The sequence below is a fragment of the Lotus japonicus genome, chromosome 6, assembly GCF_012489685.1.
Source record: "Lotus japonicus ecotype B-129 chromosome 6, LjGifu_v1.2".
NCBI lineage: Eukaryota > Viridiplantae > Streptophyta > Magnoliopsida > Fabales > Fabaceae > Lotus > Lotus japonicus.
This window is the reverse complement of record NC_080046.1, coordinates 59348490-59365728: the sequence shown is the minus strand read 5'-3', so window position 1 is coordinate 59365728 and position 17239 is coordinate 59348490. Positions and strand designations below refer to the sequence as shown.

General features: G+C 36.3%; 3 protein-coding genes across 4 annotated transcripts; 2 read left to right on the top strand and 1 right to left on the bottom strand.

Annotated features, from left to right (window-relative positions):
* Positions 1-926: 926 nt before the first annotated feature.
* On the top strand, positions 927-6369 carry LOC130722054 (protein FAR1-RELATED SEQUENCE 8-like). The gene is made up of 3 exons (XM_057572644.1): positions 927-1089; positions 1441-1539; positions 4249-6369. The coding sequence occupies exons 2-3, from the start codon at positions 1471-1473 to the stop codon at positions 6295-6297; spliced, it is 2118 nt and encodes a 705-aa protein (XP_057428627.1). The 5' UTR covers positions 927-1089; positions 1441-1470; the 3' UTR covers positions 6298-6369.
* A 1154-nt stretch (positions 6370-7523) lies between these two features.
* On the top strand, positions 7524-10293 carry LOC130726365 (coatomer subunit zeta-1-like). The gene is made up of 6 exons (XM_057577622.1): positions 7524-7647; positions 8239-8398; positions 8514-8661; positions 8781-8858; positions 9820-9904; positions 9995-10293. The coding sequence occupies exons 1-6, from the start codon at positions 7630-7632 to the stop codon at positions 10052-10054; spliced, it is 549 nt and encodes a 182-aa protein (XP_057433605.1). The 5' UTR covers positions 7524-7629; the 3' UTR covers positions 10055-10293.
* Positions 10294-11925: 1632 nt separating this feature from the next.
* LOC130724125 (uncharacterized) lies at positions 11926-17196 on the bottom strand. Of its 2 annotated transcripts, none has more exons than XM_057575294.1 (8): positions 17040-17196; positions 16098-16757; positions 14643-14831; positions 14455-14546; positions 13237-13296; positions 13079-13148; positions 12733-12936; positions 11926-12619 (listed from the first exon to the last, which is right to left on the bottom strand). In XM_057575294.1, the coding sequence occupies exons 2-8, from the start codon at positions 16743-16745 to the stop codon at positions 12233-12235; spliced, it is 1650 nt and encodes a 549-aa protein (XP_057431277.1). In that variant the 5' UTR covers positions 16746-16757; positions 17040-17196; the 3' UTR covers positions 11926-12232. The 2 variants fall into 2 exon arrangements, with proteins under 2 accessions (XP_057431277.1, XP_057431278.1); XM_057575295.1 differs by having other exon boundaries at positions 16098-16762; positions 17040-17184.
* Positions 17197-17239: the final 43 nt, after the last annotated feature.

Below are 17239 nucleotides of genomic sequence, written 5' to 3'. Positions count from 1 at the left end.
AGCAATGGAACAGTGTAATTTGTTTGGGAAAAAAACTGTTATCAAAACTTCAATTTTTAATCAAGCTCATGGTTATTACAAGGATCAAAATAAGGCTTAATCTAGGCTTTTAACCACTTTTCACCTCACTCAACTCATTCAGTTCCTATCTCTCAATATGCTCCCTTAAGTTATTTCATAGTACTTACTGATCTTACAACTGCAAACACTAGAATACACAAATTGACAAAAGCATTTGCAACATCAGCAATTATAAACTTCTCAATCTTCTTCATCTCATCCATTCAAAAAAGCTCCAATGACTGACTTCTCGAGGTCATTCAACTATTTTTATACCATTCAAAAAAGTTGCACTCCTGTTACCTTACCTTTACAACTAAATGAACAAGAAGAGTAAGAGAGACTAATGATGGTTACTTGTGTAGACTTTATATGGTAAAATTAACTGTTACTTAAAAACGTCCATGCAGCCGCAAGATCATCAATGAAGCTTCAACATCATAATTGTAGTGCCTAACTTATTCTTTTTTCCAATCTCGTATAGACAGTGTTCAAAGCTTCACTCTCGCCCTCTATTTTTATTTGCGTATACCCTTTCCTTAGTTAAAACATTTCCAACCTCCTTAAAAAGTTGTAAAAGCCCTAAAAACTATCAAAAAAATGTTAACCTTCCCTATTTTTCATGCAATTTTTTTATAGTTATCCACATAATTATTTTTTAACATGCCACCTTTACTAACTTGAAAGAAAAATTCACAAGGACATTAGGTACTCCTACGTTAGAATTTTTTGTTGTATCAAAGTATCCGCATCCGATAACCATAAAATTAATAAATCATTCTTTGTACACACCGCTCAGAGCTGGAGCTCGTGTGGTCGAAGCTAAAGTAAAAGACTGCAAATATATACCAAGAAACTGATGCATTGTGATATTTGAGTAACGCACGGCACAGTACAGCGAGTAGCAGTATTCACTCATCTCCACCTCATCACTTCTAACGCAACGCAACGCAACGCAACGCAACGCTCCATTGCTTCTCTTCTTCGCTTCCGCCGCTGCAACAGTCATACCTCACCGCCGTAGCTCCGGTGAGTTTTTCTCCGACGTGCTGTTAGCAGATTACATTCTCAATCCAATTCGCTTATCAAATTAGATTCCGATTCTACAAATTGATAATCATTCTAGTAGCGTTGATGAATGTAGAGCATGAAAAATGAAAAAAATTCTTACAACCCCTTTGTTCTGTGTGCTATGCTCCTTTGAATATATGCTGAAAGAGTGTTCATTCAGATAGTTCTGGTGATGTTTGACTAGCATGCTTCAGCTGAATTTTGAATTGATTCTTTCATTGTTAAGCCCAAATTTGAATTACCTAAGATTTGAGATCATGTATGGTAAGGCAGGATGACATATTAATGTGTTATACTTTTGACTGGCAGGACTCATGTAAACCCTCTTGGCGCGAGACCATGACCAACGGCACCGGGTGTTCTCCTAATGATAAGGGCTTGTCTCTCAGTCCTAATCTCGAAATCACGGTAATTCTTCATCTAAACACTGGAAACATGCCTATTTAGTTGTGGTATGCTGTGGTTTTTGCTTTGCTGTCTGATGTTGGGCTGGAGCATGTTTACCTGTCTGTCTGTCTGTTGCTCGAATTAACGAATGCTAGCTATGAATTTTCTTGCGAAGTCGAAAACTTTTATGATGCTGTTTTATGATGCTGGCGTGATATTTAGTTTAAATTTTGTGAATGGTTTTCATTTCTTACTGTTATGTTGTGGTTTGTCTTGAAGAACCCGAGGCTTGGTGTTCATGCATTGAGAGTTATTGCTTGTTATCTAAGTCTGAAGATGTTCACCAAATTTTAGGAAAATATGTAATGTCGTGGGACTGACAGATTTTTCATTACTGCTAAGAATTTCTTGTGAGGTAAATGAGGGAAGAAGTGTATCAATTGTCTTGTGGTCGCTATTAGAATAAAAGAGAACAATGAATGGATTTTAATTATGGACAATACGTACATCAAATTCCTTATATTCACTTCATCAATTTCTCCAACTATATAATACATGTGGATACTTTTTTAAAATTCGACATCTGATTCTTAATGAATGCCATTTATTGTTAGAAAAAATATCCACGTGTTTTTGTTTGAATGGAGAGCTTGATAGCAAGAATATCAAGAACTTGATATAAGTTTTCTCCTTTAGTTATCTAGTGGTGACTACGATGAAGCATTGGATACGTGGTGCATTAGTGCAGGATTTCTGTTGACCATTTGATTTTTTTTAATGGGCGACCTTGATTGTTCACCGACCACTGGTTGTAGTCAAATGGTGAAATTACACTTATGTCCATCTGAAAATTGTTTATTCATCTTGGGGACAGATGAAAGAAGAAAACCTAGGGTTGGAGTGAGATGGTTGTGGCCAGGGATGAAGGATGAAAATCTGATAGGGTGTGGTGGGATGGGAGATGTAGAAACAATATCTGAAAAGGGTTCCATTTTGTTGAATTTGTTTTTGGATAGCTCGATATGTACTGAACATAGGACTCTGAAGCGGGGGTATGAATAGAAGTTCCCAAAGCTGAAGTGGTCGCCGTAATTGTCTTGTGTGCTGTAACTACTTTCTAGGTGCCAGGTGAGAGAAAAAACAAGAATGATGGGTAAGGGTGACCTTGAGGGTCAGATTATATATTAGAAGGGGAGAGGTATGGGTGCTGCAAGCGATGTTTTTGGAACATAATTGTCGATGGTTATTTGAATAAGTGCGATCTCCATTTGTGTTACTGTTACCCGACATTAAATAGAGATCCGGTGTTGGAGTTAAGTGGTTTGTGACTTTTTTCTAATTAGTGGAAATTTTGGCTGGTCCAGGGTGATTGATTTGTGACTTCCTCCATGTGCGTGGGGCTTGTAAGTTAGTTTGAAGAGGGGTTGAGTGTTTGTTTGCCTTTGGTAGCTGAAATATTTTTTATGTTTTATTTTTTGTATGACTTGACCTCAAAATGTGGTGATGTAGAAGAAAGAAGCATGCTTTCCTTCATTGCAGATCATATTTTTAAGCTATCTTCCTATGATATACTTACTCTAATGAAGCCTGAATTCTCAAGCCTCTTGAATATATTAGAAAGGGGAAATTACCAAATGAAGTCGGGGTTGGCCACTTGATGTTAAGCATCGATGCCAAATTCAACTGTTAGGGTCCAGCAACCTAGGATCAGATATTACTCCAGGGGTAAAGTAATCATAGTGTGTGGAAAAACTGTAATGCCATGAAATCCAGCAAATGCACCATGAACCTCCAATACAGAAGTTGTGAATTACTATCAAATAAATATACGATACTCAATATGGACATGTCTTGGCAGATGTCATACGCTTTTTATACTTGAAAAAATTGTATTTATCTTCAAGGTGATACATAACAAAAAATCACCAACAGGTAGTGTCTAAAGCAACATAACACATGGAGGACGAAGAATCAAAGAAAGATAAAAGGAGATTAGCTAGTAGATACTTAAAGCAACAAGCACATTTGAGTTTAGCGCATTTAATAGGAAGTAAGTAATGAAAAGCTAGTGATATCCGAGCTATAGGGAGAAGAATAATGTTCTTTTCAAATTACAGTACACGGTTCCTTTGTTTCAGTTTCACATAATTATTGGACTCATTCTTAAATTTTCATTTATATGCTTACCAGTAAAAGAACCTGTTATAACAAGTCTTTTTTGACACCCATATGGTAGTTTACCTTTGAAGCCACCTAGTTATCTTGCCTTTCACTTCAATTTTCTGTCACTGTTTGTTTTAGGATGTCATAGGTGCTCTGGAATGACAGTAATTAATTTACAGAATTACGGAACAGCTAACAAAGAAAAATTAGTGCATTATAAATCATTCTGGGACAGATGCCCAAGCTTTTCTAGATATTCCTCTAGATCTGGGCTATCCGCTGGTGTGGAAAAAGTAGCTGAGTTATTGGTGCAAATATATAATAATAGCATAAAGTGAGAGAGAGGGAAAAGGGGTGGGTGAAGGATCATGATTGTTTAGAGAGCAAATAAAAGAAACTCACTCTAGTTAGCAGTGTACAGCTTCAAGTTTGCAACTGGCAAGGCCATCTTTGAGCTGGGTTGTCAAGATATTTCAGTTTCTGTTATCAATTTTAATGCATACTCAAATTTCTTATTTCCTATATATATCTTAAGTTAAATTTGGAATTTTTTACCACCTTTTCCAGATCGATGAGGAATCTCCAAACAGTGAGCAACTACTTGAGATTGAGGATGAGGGCAACAGGCTTGAGACTAGCTGTGGTCAGTTATTTGAGATTGATGGAAGCAAACATGAAAATGGGAGGTATGAAACAACAATAGTTGATAGTAATAGTGGAGAATCTCAAGGAAAAGAGTACCCTCCACCAGTTGTGGGAATGGAATTTGATACTTATGATGATGCCTACAACTATTACAATAGCTATGCCAAGGAAACTGGATTTGGCATTCGGGTTAAATCTTCGTGGACCAAACGCCACAGCAAAGAGAAGCGTGGTGCTGTGCTGTGCTGCAACTGTGAAGGTTTCAGAACAATTAAAGAAGCAAATAGCCACAGGAAAGAAACAAGAACTGGCTGTCTAGCAATGATTAGATTGAGATTAGTGGAATCTAACAGGTGGAAGTTGGATGAAGTCAAGCTTGAGCATAATCATTCATTTGATCCTGAGAGAGCACAAAACTCTAAATCACATAAGAGGGTGGAAAGTGGGGCCAAAAGAAAAGTTGAGCCAACTCTAGATGTTGAGGTACGCACAATCAAGTTATATCGAATGCCAGTTGTAGATACATCAGGTTATGGGAGCTCAAATTCTAATGAAGGAAGAGGTAGCAACACCATTAATTTTTCCAGACGTTTGAAACTTAAAAAAGGCGATGCAGAACTTATTTCAAATTACTTCTGCCGCAGTCAACTAAAGAATCCTAATTTTTTCTATGTGATGGATCTGAATGATGATGGACAACTGAGGAATATATTTTGGATTGATTCTAGATCGAGGGCTGCATATAGTTATTTTGGTGACGTGATTGCATTTGACTCAACATATTTGTCAAACAATTATGAGATTCCACTGGTTGCATTCGTCGGTGTTAACCACCATGGGCAGTCTTTTTTGCTAGGCTGTGGTCTGCTTGCGGATGAGGCATTTGAGACGTATATTTGGTTATTTAGGGCATGGCTTACATGTATGTCTGGTCGACCTCCACAGACCATTATTACAAACCAATGTAAGACCATGCAAAGTGCAATAGCAGAGGTTTTCCCTAGAGCTCACCACAGAATTTCTCTATCACAAGTCATACAGAGCATTCTTGGATGTTTGGTGCAGTTTCAGGAATATGAGGTATTTCAGATGGCACTGACTAAAGTGATATATGACCCCAAAACAGTAGATGAATTTGAAAGGGCTTGGGATGATCTGACCCAGCGCTTCGGCATAAGAAATCATGAAAAGCTTCAAACCTTGCATGACGAACGAGAGCATTGGGCTCCAATTTACTCCAAGGACACATTCTTTGCTGGAATTTCTGATTATGAAAAGGGTGAGTGTGTCATTCCCTTTTTCAAGGGTCATGTACATCAGCAAACTACCTTGAAAGATTTTTTTGAGATTTATGAGTTAGTTCTGCAGAAAAAGCAAAAAACTGAAGCTCTTGATGATTTGGAGTCACAGAGCTCGAGCCCATTACTGAAGACTAGATGCTACTATGAGTTGCAACTCTCTAAACTGTACACAAATGCAATATTCAGGAAGTTCCAAGATGAGGTGTTGATGATGCCCACTTGTTTTAACGTCTCAGAAATTCAAACAAATGGGTCTGCAGTGACGTACATGGTAACCGAACACGAAGGGTTAGAATCTTCATCACATGCAAGGCATTTTGAAGTGATGTATGATAAAGCCGGCGCAGAAGTACGCTGCATTTGTAGTTGCTTTAACTTCAAGGGCTACCTGTGCAGACATGCTTTGTATATCCTTAATTATAATGGTGTGGAGGAAATTCCATGCCAGTATATTTTATCAAGATGGAGGAAGGATTTTAAGAGATTGTATGTACCTCATCTCAGCTCCAATAATGTTGATATTAGCAACCCAGTTCAGTGTTTTGATCATTTGTACAAACGTGCCATGCAAATTGTTGAAGAAGGGATGATATCCCGAGATCATTATATGGCTTCTTGGCAAGCATTTAGAGAGTCTTTGAATAAGATTCGCCTTGTAGCAGATAAATAAATCAAGAATAATGCTGATAATATGTTGTACATAATTTACTATAATTTTTTCGTCGTTTATCTGGCATTAATACTCATATATGGGTCCTTCTTTTAGCATGTTTGATCAGCTTCTCTTTCAACTGAATCAATTCTAAAACTCAGATGATACTCACATAAGCTTTTTCTCAGAATTGATTCTGGCTTCAAAATCAACAGTAGTATGATTTTTTAACATGCACTTTGACGGTGTTTGATTTGGTCATTGCATAAAAATAACCACAGTCCACAGCTGTTGGTCATGAAGCTGTTGAGTTCAACTAAAAGCAAAAATCAGAGCACCAAATTTTCCTTCGCATTGTCAATTGCAATGCTGCATGACAAGTTTCATACAGGTCTTCACCCTTTATTTTTCACTAAGTTGGACTGTTTAGACATTTGTAATTGGATTTCTAATTTAGTTACTGATCTTTTAGAAAATATAGAGACCCAATACTGGTCTATTTCTTAAAATTTATAATAATACTCTAATGGCCTGGACTTGATTAAAAAAAATAGCAAGCTTTGTATAAACAATATGATGTCTTACATACCTTTTACCTCGTTTATTAGAAATTATTTGAATTTATTTTATAACATATAATTTTACGTAAATGTTTGAGAAAATTTATGTAAACAGATCATGACTTACATATAAGTTGATTTAAACTTAATTTCATAACTGACTCATGTTAGCTTATCAATAAGTGATTATGTGTGGGTATAACATATTTTGAGTTTATTTAAATATATTTTTTAAATTAGCTTATGAATAATTATTTATGCGACAAACGTAAATTTCCATAAATATTTAATCAAATGAACACAAAGTTTGGTGTTACTTTTTTTTTCCAAAAGTTTACATGGCAACCTGGTTGCTCATGAATTGGAACCTAGAAGACTAAATTCAAATCACATGCCAAATATATTATAGGGACAGAAAGTGTTATTGAACCAAATAAAAATACATTGACAATGTAAAAGACTTTCAAGTTGTTAATAAATTATATATTTTAAAGATTTGACTGAGACAATTATTTAATTTAATTAAAAAGAATAACATATACACTTGAAAAATGGGGTATTTCAAAAATATGAAAGAGAAAATATTAAACTATTTTACTTAATTCAATTAAATTATTACAAAACTTTTTATGACCATAAATTATTCTGTAAAATTATTTTATAAAAACTCATAAAAAATGAAAAGAAAAATCAAAACTATAAAGAAGACTCATTTGACACTGGTTGAAGAAAAACATTCACTGAGTCTCAGAAGCTTCTCCTTCTTTCCTCCGTCGACGGTTTCTCCACCATGTCTCCTCCTCCCAATGTTGTAACCTCTCTCCTTCGACTTCGATTCTTACTGTTTTCAATTTTTCTGAATCTTTCATACTCAGATCTTGATCGTCTTCACCACTTTGCTTGAACTTGATTTGCTGTTTTTCTTTGAATGCCATAGATCTAGCTTTGCTTATTCATTTTATTGTAGAACCCTGGAAAAATCACTTCCTATTGAATTTTTATTATGATTGAATTTTGTGATGCAATTCCTGAAACAATGTATCTGTTTTCTTCATGTTTTGTGTGATTTTTGTCATTTTGATCTGATTGCAAAAGTGAAGCTGAAAGGTACAAACTTTGGTGTTTTGAAATTGACCCTTTTGCTCATTTGATCTAATGCTATGATTCTCTTGGTTGGCTTTAGAATTTGATAGGAATTGATTTGCAATTGTTGTTTGACTTGAATGTATCTGAATTGATTAATTGTTGTGTGAAGTTGGGATATTTGTTTGTGTGCATGTACTTTGTATCCCTAAATTGATTGAATCACTGTGAAAAGAATGAGATTTTGAAAAGAAGTTTTTGTGGGGTGCTTTAAATTTGAGGAAAGTTGTGATCTTGTATTGTGTGATTTTGTTAGGAGTTATGCCCTTCTGTGAAGAATATCCTTTTGCTTGATTCTGATGGGAAACGTGTGGCGGTCAAGTATTTCTCTGATGACTGGCCAACCAATAGTGCACAGGAGGCTTTTGAGAAGCTTGTGTTCACCAAGACTCAGAAGACCAATGCCCGCACGGAAGGTGAGTGGAATGAGTGCTTCCAATCCTTATGTGGTTGGATTGGATTATTGGAATGGATTGCTAATCACTGTTCTTAAATGAATTTATTTGATGGGTTTTTATTTTCAATTCGCAGCGGAGATAACAATGCTTGAGAATTACATTGTTGTTTACAAGTTTGTCCAAGATCTTCACTTCTTTGTTACCGGGGGTGACGAAGAAAATGAGCTTATCTTAGCCACAGTTCTGCAGGCATTTTTCGATTCTGTTGGCCTCCTGCTCAGGTTGTTTTCATGTACTTGAACATTTACATGTGTGTCTTGTACAATGGTGTTATCAATCTGTTGGTATTAACACAGTAGCCCTTGATGCTTTTGCTGGCTTCTCCCCTTCCCCCCTCCAGAGGCAATGTGGACAAGAAGGAAGCACTTGAGAACTTGGATCTGATTCTTCTTTGCATTGATGAAATTATTGATGGCGGGTAAGCAAAATGCTATTCAGAATAAAACTATGCTCTTTGAATTTCGTTGTTTATCTTCTTTAAAGAATTCTCTTATTCCCTGCACTTTTTCGAATTACAAATTGTAGGAGCTATTTGGTTTAGCATAGATACCAATTCTTTTCTGCAGTTGAATTATTGCAATTGTTATTTTCTTGACATGAAATCAAATACTGTTCTCTGAATTGTTATTCTGCTAAGAACGAACATAAATACCCTTATACCCGAGCTTGGAGCTTTCTAAGTTAATCACGTAACTCTTGAAGGCTATAAAGTATAAACGATCAAATGTTCAAGTAACAATTGGGCTTATCCATGTGATGTTACAAATGTGACTTGCATAAGTTTTATTAGCATCCTCAGCTACAGTAGAATCTGAATGCATGATATTTCTGTTGGAAATTGCTCTAAATTTCTCATAAGACAACTTCTTCTTTTTCCCCTATTAAGCCAACCACATGCCCCTGATTGATTTGGCCCCATGATGATCTTGTCATTTGCCTTGTTCTTGAATGAAAAGATCTCATTTGGATCAAAACATTAAGTTTGGTTTTGGAATTTGGATGAAGTGATGAACACAAGGTTAATGCTTTTTCATTTTAAAGTATGGACAATCATGTACTAAGCCATACTTTCTCAAGAGTCAAGAGATCATGACTTAACCATGTGTGACGTGACATAAATCGCATAAAGTTAATTATGTTGCTACTCAAATGTTTTTCCTCTAGGTTTCACGTGGGCTAAAAAGTACAGTAAGCGTAATTTGTTATCATAGGTCACTAGGTAGTTGGTAGCAGAACCCCTAACCTTGCCCTCAAATAAGTTTTCCCTCAGTTTACCCTTTCATACTGCTCTCTTTTTCTTGTTTTTATGCCTCTTATCTACCTTTGTCTTGGCTCTGCCATGGTCTCACTCAAATTTCATGTGTCCATATTTGATGCAGTATCATTCTTGAAACTGATCCAAATGTGATAGCTGGGAAAGTGGCAAGTAATAGTATAGATTCTGGAGCTCCTTTATCTGAACAGGTATTTTACAATCATCACTTTGATACCAGAAAAGAAAACTGAATTGAAATTCACACATATGAGATGTAACTGTATTTCTTTCCTTTGCAGACACTAACTCAAGCATTGGCCACAGCCAGGGAACATTTTGCAAGATCCCTTCTTAAATGAACCACATATGAGATTTGGCAATGGATGAAACTTATCTTCTGGCTTTCCTAGAAAACGCTTATAAAGATATCAATTTACATTGCATTCTTGGATGATGATATTTACTTGGGTTGTGGAAATTAATTTTGACATGCGAATATAGGCTTTTTGGCACTCTTTTTCTTGCAACATTTTGTTGATGTAATTACCCATGAGATTTCAGGATAATGGCATATGGCATATACTATATTTTTCTGAAATTTGTCAGAATCAATTTTAGTATGTATATTAGTTTTGAATTGACTTGAGTATGTTTTTCAGACCGGTAAAATTGACATTTTGATAGTCCCAGTAAAGTTTCGATTCGTTTTTAAACTTTATAATGACAAAACAAATAAAATATTTATTGGGACTAATATCAATAATGACAAATTTTACAGTGACGGAAAAACATATTTAAGTCTTTTGAATTTTTGTATCATCTCACTTGATTAAAGATTCACAGATGGTGAAAATCGTTGATAAATACGTACTAATTCATGAATATTCTTATGAAAATTGATTACACCATCCATCTAATAAACATCAATGAAGTTATAAAGTAAGCTTTATGAAGTCGAAGGAGGAGGATAGGTAGTAAGATTTTAAAGTAAAGTATAAATGAATTTATATTAATAGTTTGACATGGTTATTATGCATTATCATCACAGAATGAAGTGATAATAAATAATCATGTCAATATTAGGTTCCATTCAATTTTAGTAGTAAATTTTGAAAAAGGTTTTGACAAAAACTTGTCAATCAGAAACATCATTGCTCGAGACATTCTATCACGACCACGGTCATATAACACCATTTACCGCTTCTCAACAACTCTACCATTTATCATTGTCATCTCAACTCCTATTGCCTTGTTGTACCCTCCACCATACCTTTATCGCCACCCAATGACCACCACCATTGCAGTCTCTACATGACACCCTATAGCATCACTATCCAATACTCTCCACCCTTGGTTGTGGAAGGTTCTAAGTAGCAACAGTGGAGGTGGAAAGCGCATAATGGCAGTAGTGGTGAGAGATGCTATGCAATGGTGTCAACTAAGGGTGTTGGGTAATAATAGCGATGGTGGAGGTTACTGGTGGTGATACCAGTGGTAGAGGATTTATGGTAGTAGTGATGGTAGAGGAGGACGGCAAGGACGGTGATAAAAGGTGTGAGAAGTGATCGTGAAGAGTGTCAAACAGCGGGAGCAATGAAGGGTTTAAGGCAATGTGGTAGTGGGGTGGAGGAAGGTGCTAGTCAATGATAATAGTGTGGTGATGGAGGGTGTTGGTGATGGAAGTGGTGGAGGATGTTGGCTGGTGGTTTTGAAGGATGCCAAGTAACAATGGTGACAATGGTTGCAGAGGGTGTTGAGCGATGGAGGGTAAAAAATAGTGGCGGCATCGAGGATATTAATTGAGAATCTATATAGCTATGATGGTGGATGAGGTTGAACGTTAGTGACAGTGATAAAAGATAAAAGTGGAAAGAGTCTACATGAAAAAATAGGAATTCAAGTGTACCGTATTCTTAAAACTAAACCCTAATCTCATACCATTTTTATGATTTTAAAAATTAAGTTGGAATTATTTTAAAATTATTTTGATCATATTGATTTTAAAAAATATATTTAAAAATTAATAATTGAAAATTTGCGATCACCTTGAACAACCCCTAGTGAATCCTAATATAGAGCTCTTTAAATTATACTAAAGTAGACCTTGGGAAAGTCACTCCCGTACAATTGAGAAAGAAAAAGAGGCAAATTCCTACATCTAGAGCCTTCAATATCACGTGATCATGAAGTTAACTTGCTACACAATGTTTTATCTACATGAATCGTCAAATTCTTTTATAACTTTTCATAGCTTCAACATATATAATGCTCTCTCCTTTTTCAGAAACGTGTCATGAAAAGAGAGAGGAGATACAAAGAGGAGTTCAAAATGTATATAAAAAAAGAGAGTGGAAAATCAGCTCTGAAAAAACTTATATTTAGTCCTATTTTATGTAGAGACCTTTGAGGGCAGGGAATGTCTTTATGTTCACAAAGTAAAGGATAATGCTTTTCTTGATTCATGCTTTCACTTTGCAAAATGCAGTGATATTGTTAAAGCATACTTGGTCAACTATGATATGTCAGTATATCACTCTCTATTGTAAGAGGAGATAGTCAACATCCCTACGGAAAGCATCACCAGCAGTAGGAGGTAAGTTATTCCGCGAAACATTTTTCCGGACTTGGGCATGAGTCTCTGCCTCATGCTGAAACATCTTCACCAGTTCTTGAAGCTCAAGTTTCCTAACTTCAACCTTTTCCTCGGCGATGGGTTTTTTCAGCCCGAGGTAAACCAGGCCAACTACAACCAGCACTGCTCCTATAAAGACAAGGATGGCTGTGAAGAGACCAAATGCATATGGTGTATGTTCTGCCCCAGGTATTCCATCAACGTTGATCCCAAATAACCCGGTTATGATGGTGAGGACCATGCCGACACCGGCAAATACAGCTAAATTATGGGTCACCCGAAGGCTTCTATCCTGGATAAACATTTCAGCAGATGCAAGATAACTATCATGCTAATCTAGGGTGAGCAATATAAAGTTGTTCTATCTACTACTTTTAAATTAAAGTTCTCATGAGACATTGGTACCTGCAACCAAGCTCGGACAGTGCTCTGCGTAACATCTTGAATGGTGAACAAGCGACCACGAACTGCTTCTTGCTCTTCAATCATTTCCCTCGTGCTCTTTCTTATTCCCTCTAACAAGCTTCTTGCTCCAATTCCTTTCAGATGTTGGAGAAGCTCAAAGACAATCTCCTCTCTTGCATGGAGGGACCACTTCACTCTGATAACCTGCAATTAACACAAAAGTTCTAAGGAATACTGAGCTTATCTGTGAAATGGATCATAAAAGATAGCCCAAGGCATACAAATAGGGCTCAGTTTGGTATTGCTTGTGTTTTTTAAAGCTATTTTCAATAGCAAATGTTCATACCTGTGTTGATAACTTTCTGATTTCTTGATTTAAAATTATAACAAAAAGATTCAAATCTTCATAGTTTCTCCTGGTCAAGGAAAAAATTGTCACCTCAATGTAAGACAATTTACCAAATTGGAATTACTTTAAGTCATAAACATTGCACATCTAAGAACCTGTTCATAAATTTCAATTCAATCTCATCTGCCACCCCAAATATAGATTTACGGAATAACCTGCACAACAACAAAAAATGTCAAACCAAAGTATCATGACTTGAAGTTCACATGAAATGCAGTTCAGGATAAAAAGTGCACTGGAAGATCAATGCAAGTATGAGATACATTGTCCATATTGGCTTTGCCACTCATCTAAGATTCTAAGGGAAATTCCTAAGGTGCCAATATGCCCATATAATCAAATATGAGAGAATAAAAAAACTTATGTACGCGAATAAAGAGCAAACTCTATTGAGATTCCACATCGACTAGAGATACATATAATCAAAGTAAAACATATAAAGACTTAGATAATCCTTATCTCACGAGTTAACTTTTAGGGTTGAGTTAGGCTTAGCCAAGTCATATGGTATAAATAATAGTCAACCTTCAACTGCCAAGTATTTGGAGGCGGCAGTTATTGTGTGGACAAAGGCCTAAGGGGGACTATAGTAATGCGGTGGTGACTCGCACTTAAGGGGAATACTGTTGAGATTTCAAGTGGAGTTTGGAGTCCCACAGCAAAAACAAATGTTCGAAGGGCGCAGCAGCTATAAAGGCTGTCGTTTTAGGGTATGTGATGCACATACAGAACCTCCCAGATCGAGAATTCTAATACCATCTGGAAATTTTAGGAGTGAATGATAATTTCACTGTATCATAACCATACAAATTAATGATTATAGACAGGAATTCTGAATAACTTACAAAATAAAATATCTCTATTCTAACTTGTAATCCCCATGATTTAGGGAAATTTCCTAATCTACAGCCTATGTACAGATTAGCACTAATTACATATCACTGCACTAAACATTACAATTATTCCTAAAATATCACTTGCATTTCCCACAATTATCTACAAGGAGAAATGCAAAGATGAATGCATTCATTGATATGATGCCAAATATGGCTCACTTGATTTTGTCTCTCACGAGCAAAAGCAAAACCGATATGTGTAAGTTTGCTTAAGCAAGATATGTAGTGAAAAAATATTTGTCAAGTCATAAGAGCAAAGGTCAGTTTAATCATCTTTTCAATAAGTAAGGAAAATTCAATGAGTTTAACTTGAGAACAGAAACATACAATGAGGCATGAGGTCCACACAAGTATTGTTTCATATTTACACAAACTAAATATTAGCCACATCAAAGTGAAGGAATATATCATCATTACCTATCATCCCACCGTGAGAGACGGCAAGCAAGCTGTGCTATAACTTCATGGACTGTTCTTGGGACATTATACCCTCCACCAGAAAGAAGCTCCTGATCAAAGCATTGCACTGAATGAATTACACCTTACTAACAGAATATTAATTTGTCACTAGAGGCCAGTGAATGGAAATGGCATGTAAGAACAACCTGAACTTCTGCTATCCCAAGAACATTTATCCTTGACACTGATCCTTTTATATGCATTACAGTTACTAGGAAGTTTTGTGCTTGCCAAGACCTGAGCACAATCGGAATGTCATCTTCCTCGACAAGAGGATCACCTGCTGATTGTCCCAAGAGCTCAAATAAAAGTCCTCCTGCAACTCTGACTGGGACCTGCATATAAGAGTAAAGTCTGATCAGTAATGGAGTTAGATTAGTGTGCAAGGAAAAATTGTGACAAGTACCATGAAAATCATTGAATTGTTGAAAATGTTGTTTACATTTGCAGATCCCTGGCATTAATCAATTTTGTCTTCTTGCTTGAACAATTCCTCAAGGTCATTGTAAAACTTTTGAAAACACATAAACTATAAACAAATGTTAATATTACCCCCTTTAATACACTGAATATGGCTGTCCCACATAACTAGAGTACAGCTTACTTACTTAGATTGGATCTATCTATTTTCCAAATGTAACAAAAAAAATACTTGATTTATCATAAGGCCCCAAAAGACTAACGTGCTTTTGATGGACGACACTGATCAAGGCTTACAATTTAATCTGTATTTCGTTTTCTTGCGCAAACCAGGGATTGGCTGTTACTGGGATAGGTTCAATAGATGTTTCAGAGTTAAACTCTGATGTTTTAGTGCTTCATAATTGGTTAAGAAGTACAATTTATATTGGATGAGGACTCAGTTACTTAAGCCTGTAAGGTAAGCCATTGGCGGTCTTTTTTGATACAAGCCATTCAATATCCATTTAAATAGTTGTGCTACTTTCTACAGACATATCAGTTTTATGAGATTTCAGCAAAATTGCTATCTGCTGTTTCTGTGATTCAAGCCTTAGGTGTGATGCCTAGGACTCCTAGGTTTACTTTTTTATTCTTCTTAATTACTTTTTTTATTTTCTAGAATCACTACATCTTCTCAGACCTGATTTTCTTGGCAAACTCATCAAACATTCACAATATCATATCCCTAAATGTTTCTTGTCTTAAGTTGAAAGTTGAAACCGAAACCCATCAACTAGAAATCCAGAGGTTACACAAACAGCCACCAAACTGACACAAAAAGCCTCTGTTTGCCTTAATACCCCCTACTCTCAGCATACTCTAACCCTTCAGTCCACTAGTGCTCCACAAATTATACTGGGAGCACAAACCCAAAATCTGTTGAAAAGTGAATATATGCACACATAAATATGACAAAGAATCCATAAGCCTACAAGAATTCAGGACATTAACAAAAAAACAATACAACTGAAGATTTTAACTTCAAATCTCAATTTATTTTCACAGTCTCATGTAACCATATTCTTGACCAGGTCCATTTAATTGTGTCTGAGCATTAGCAAACATAAATCCAAATGCTGATTGCCATGTGATCATACTATTGAAGGCTAACAATTAAGAATGCTGCAAATGCAACATACCTCGTATAGAAGATGTTTCATCCGCTCGCTTATAAGTCTACTTTCATCTCTCAGAGCTAAACTAACGGCAGGGTGTAGCCATTGAGCATTGTTAAGCCAAGCCTCAACAGCCGGATTACCTGCAGAAACATGGCACCACCATATAGGCCCAGCTGGACGCTCCCAATAGGGAGCCGCCAAATCTGCTACCGTAAAATCATCTTCAGAATCATCAAACTCCAAATGATGAGAAGACCAGTCTCCATCAACCTGAACTTCTTGGACAAGTTCTGATATCCTTTTCCATCCAATTGGTACCCAATGACTACCCTCATACTTTTCCGGCGCATTAGATTGGTCGACCTGGCTCTCTTTGTGATCACCAAATTCAAAGTCACCAACCAAACTGTCCCTCAAGACATTTTCAGATGAAGAGTGCGGGAGCTTGTTTCGATCTAGTCTCGTCGTGGAAGGAGCCCTTGAACCATTCGAAACATGTAGCCTGTTCGATTTAACTGATTTCTTGTGTCCTCGAACAAATTCGAAAGCACAGATAAGTCCATCTATCCAAAGGTCATTATTACCACCAGGATTGGGATCTCTACCATGATAACTCTTATGACTTTCAGCTTTCTTCTTTTTCCCTGAGGAATGTGAATGATCTTCCATGTCACTCACTTTCTACTCTTCATGAAGCACAAACAGAGCTTCAAGTTAGAATTTGACAGGAAAAACACTCTTATACACCAAATGCGGTAAGGGTTAACATTCATATCGAAAAATCAAATCAAAATAACACAACCATTGGAAAATATTGTAAGTTCGAATTGGAAATTGAACAAGTAAAAACTTGAATTAGCGGAATAAGGTGAACCAGGGAAATTAAACTAAAACTACTACACAAGAACAAAAATCGCAGAGGCGTATAAGGTTGATGAGGAAGAAGAGAGGAGATTGACGTACCAGTACCAGAGGAAAGTTGAGAGTGGAGGAATGGAGATGCTTCCCAATTCTGAAACGAAATGGGTTCCGAAGAAGACACTCAAAACGATGTGTGCTCACTCACATACCATTGTTGCTACTTGGAACCGTTTTGTTCTTGTTGCTTTTTGTTTTTAATTTCATTATAGTTAAATTTGGTAAAATTAGGCTTCATTTTATTA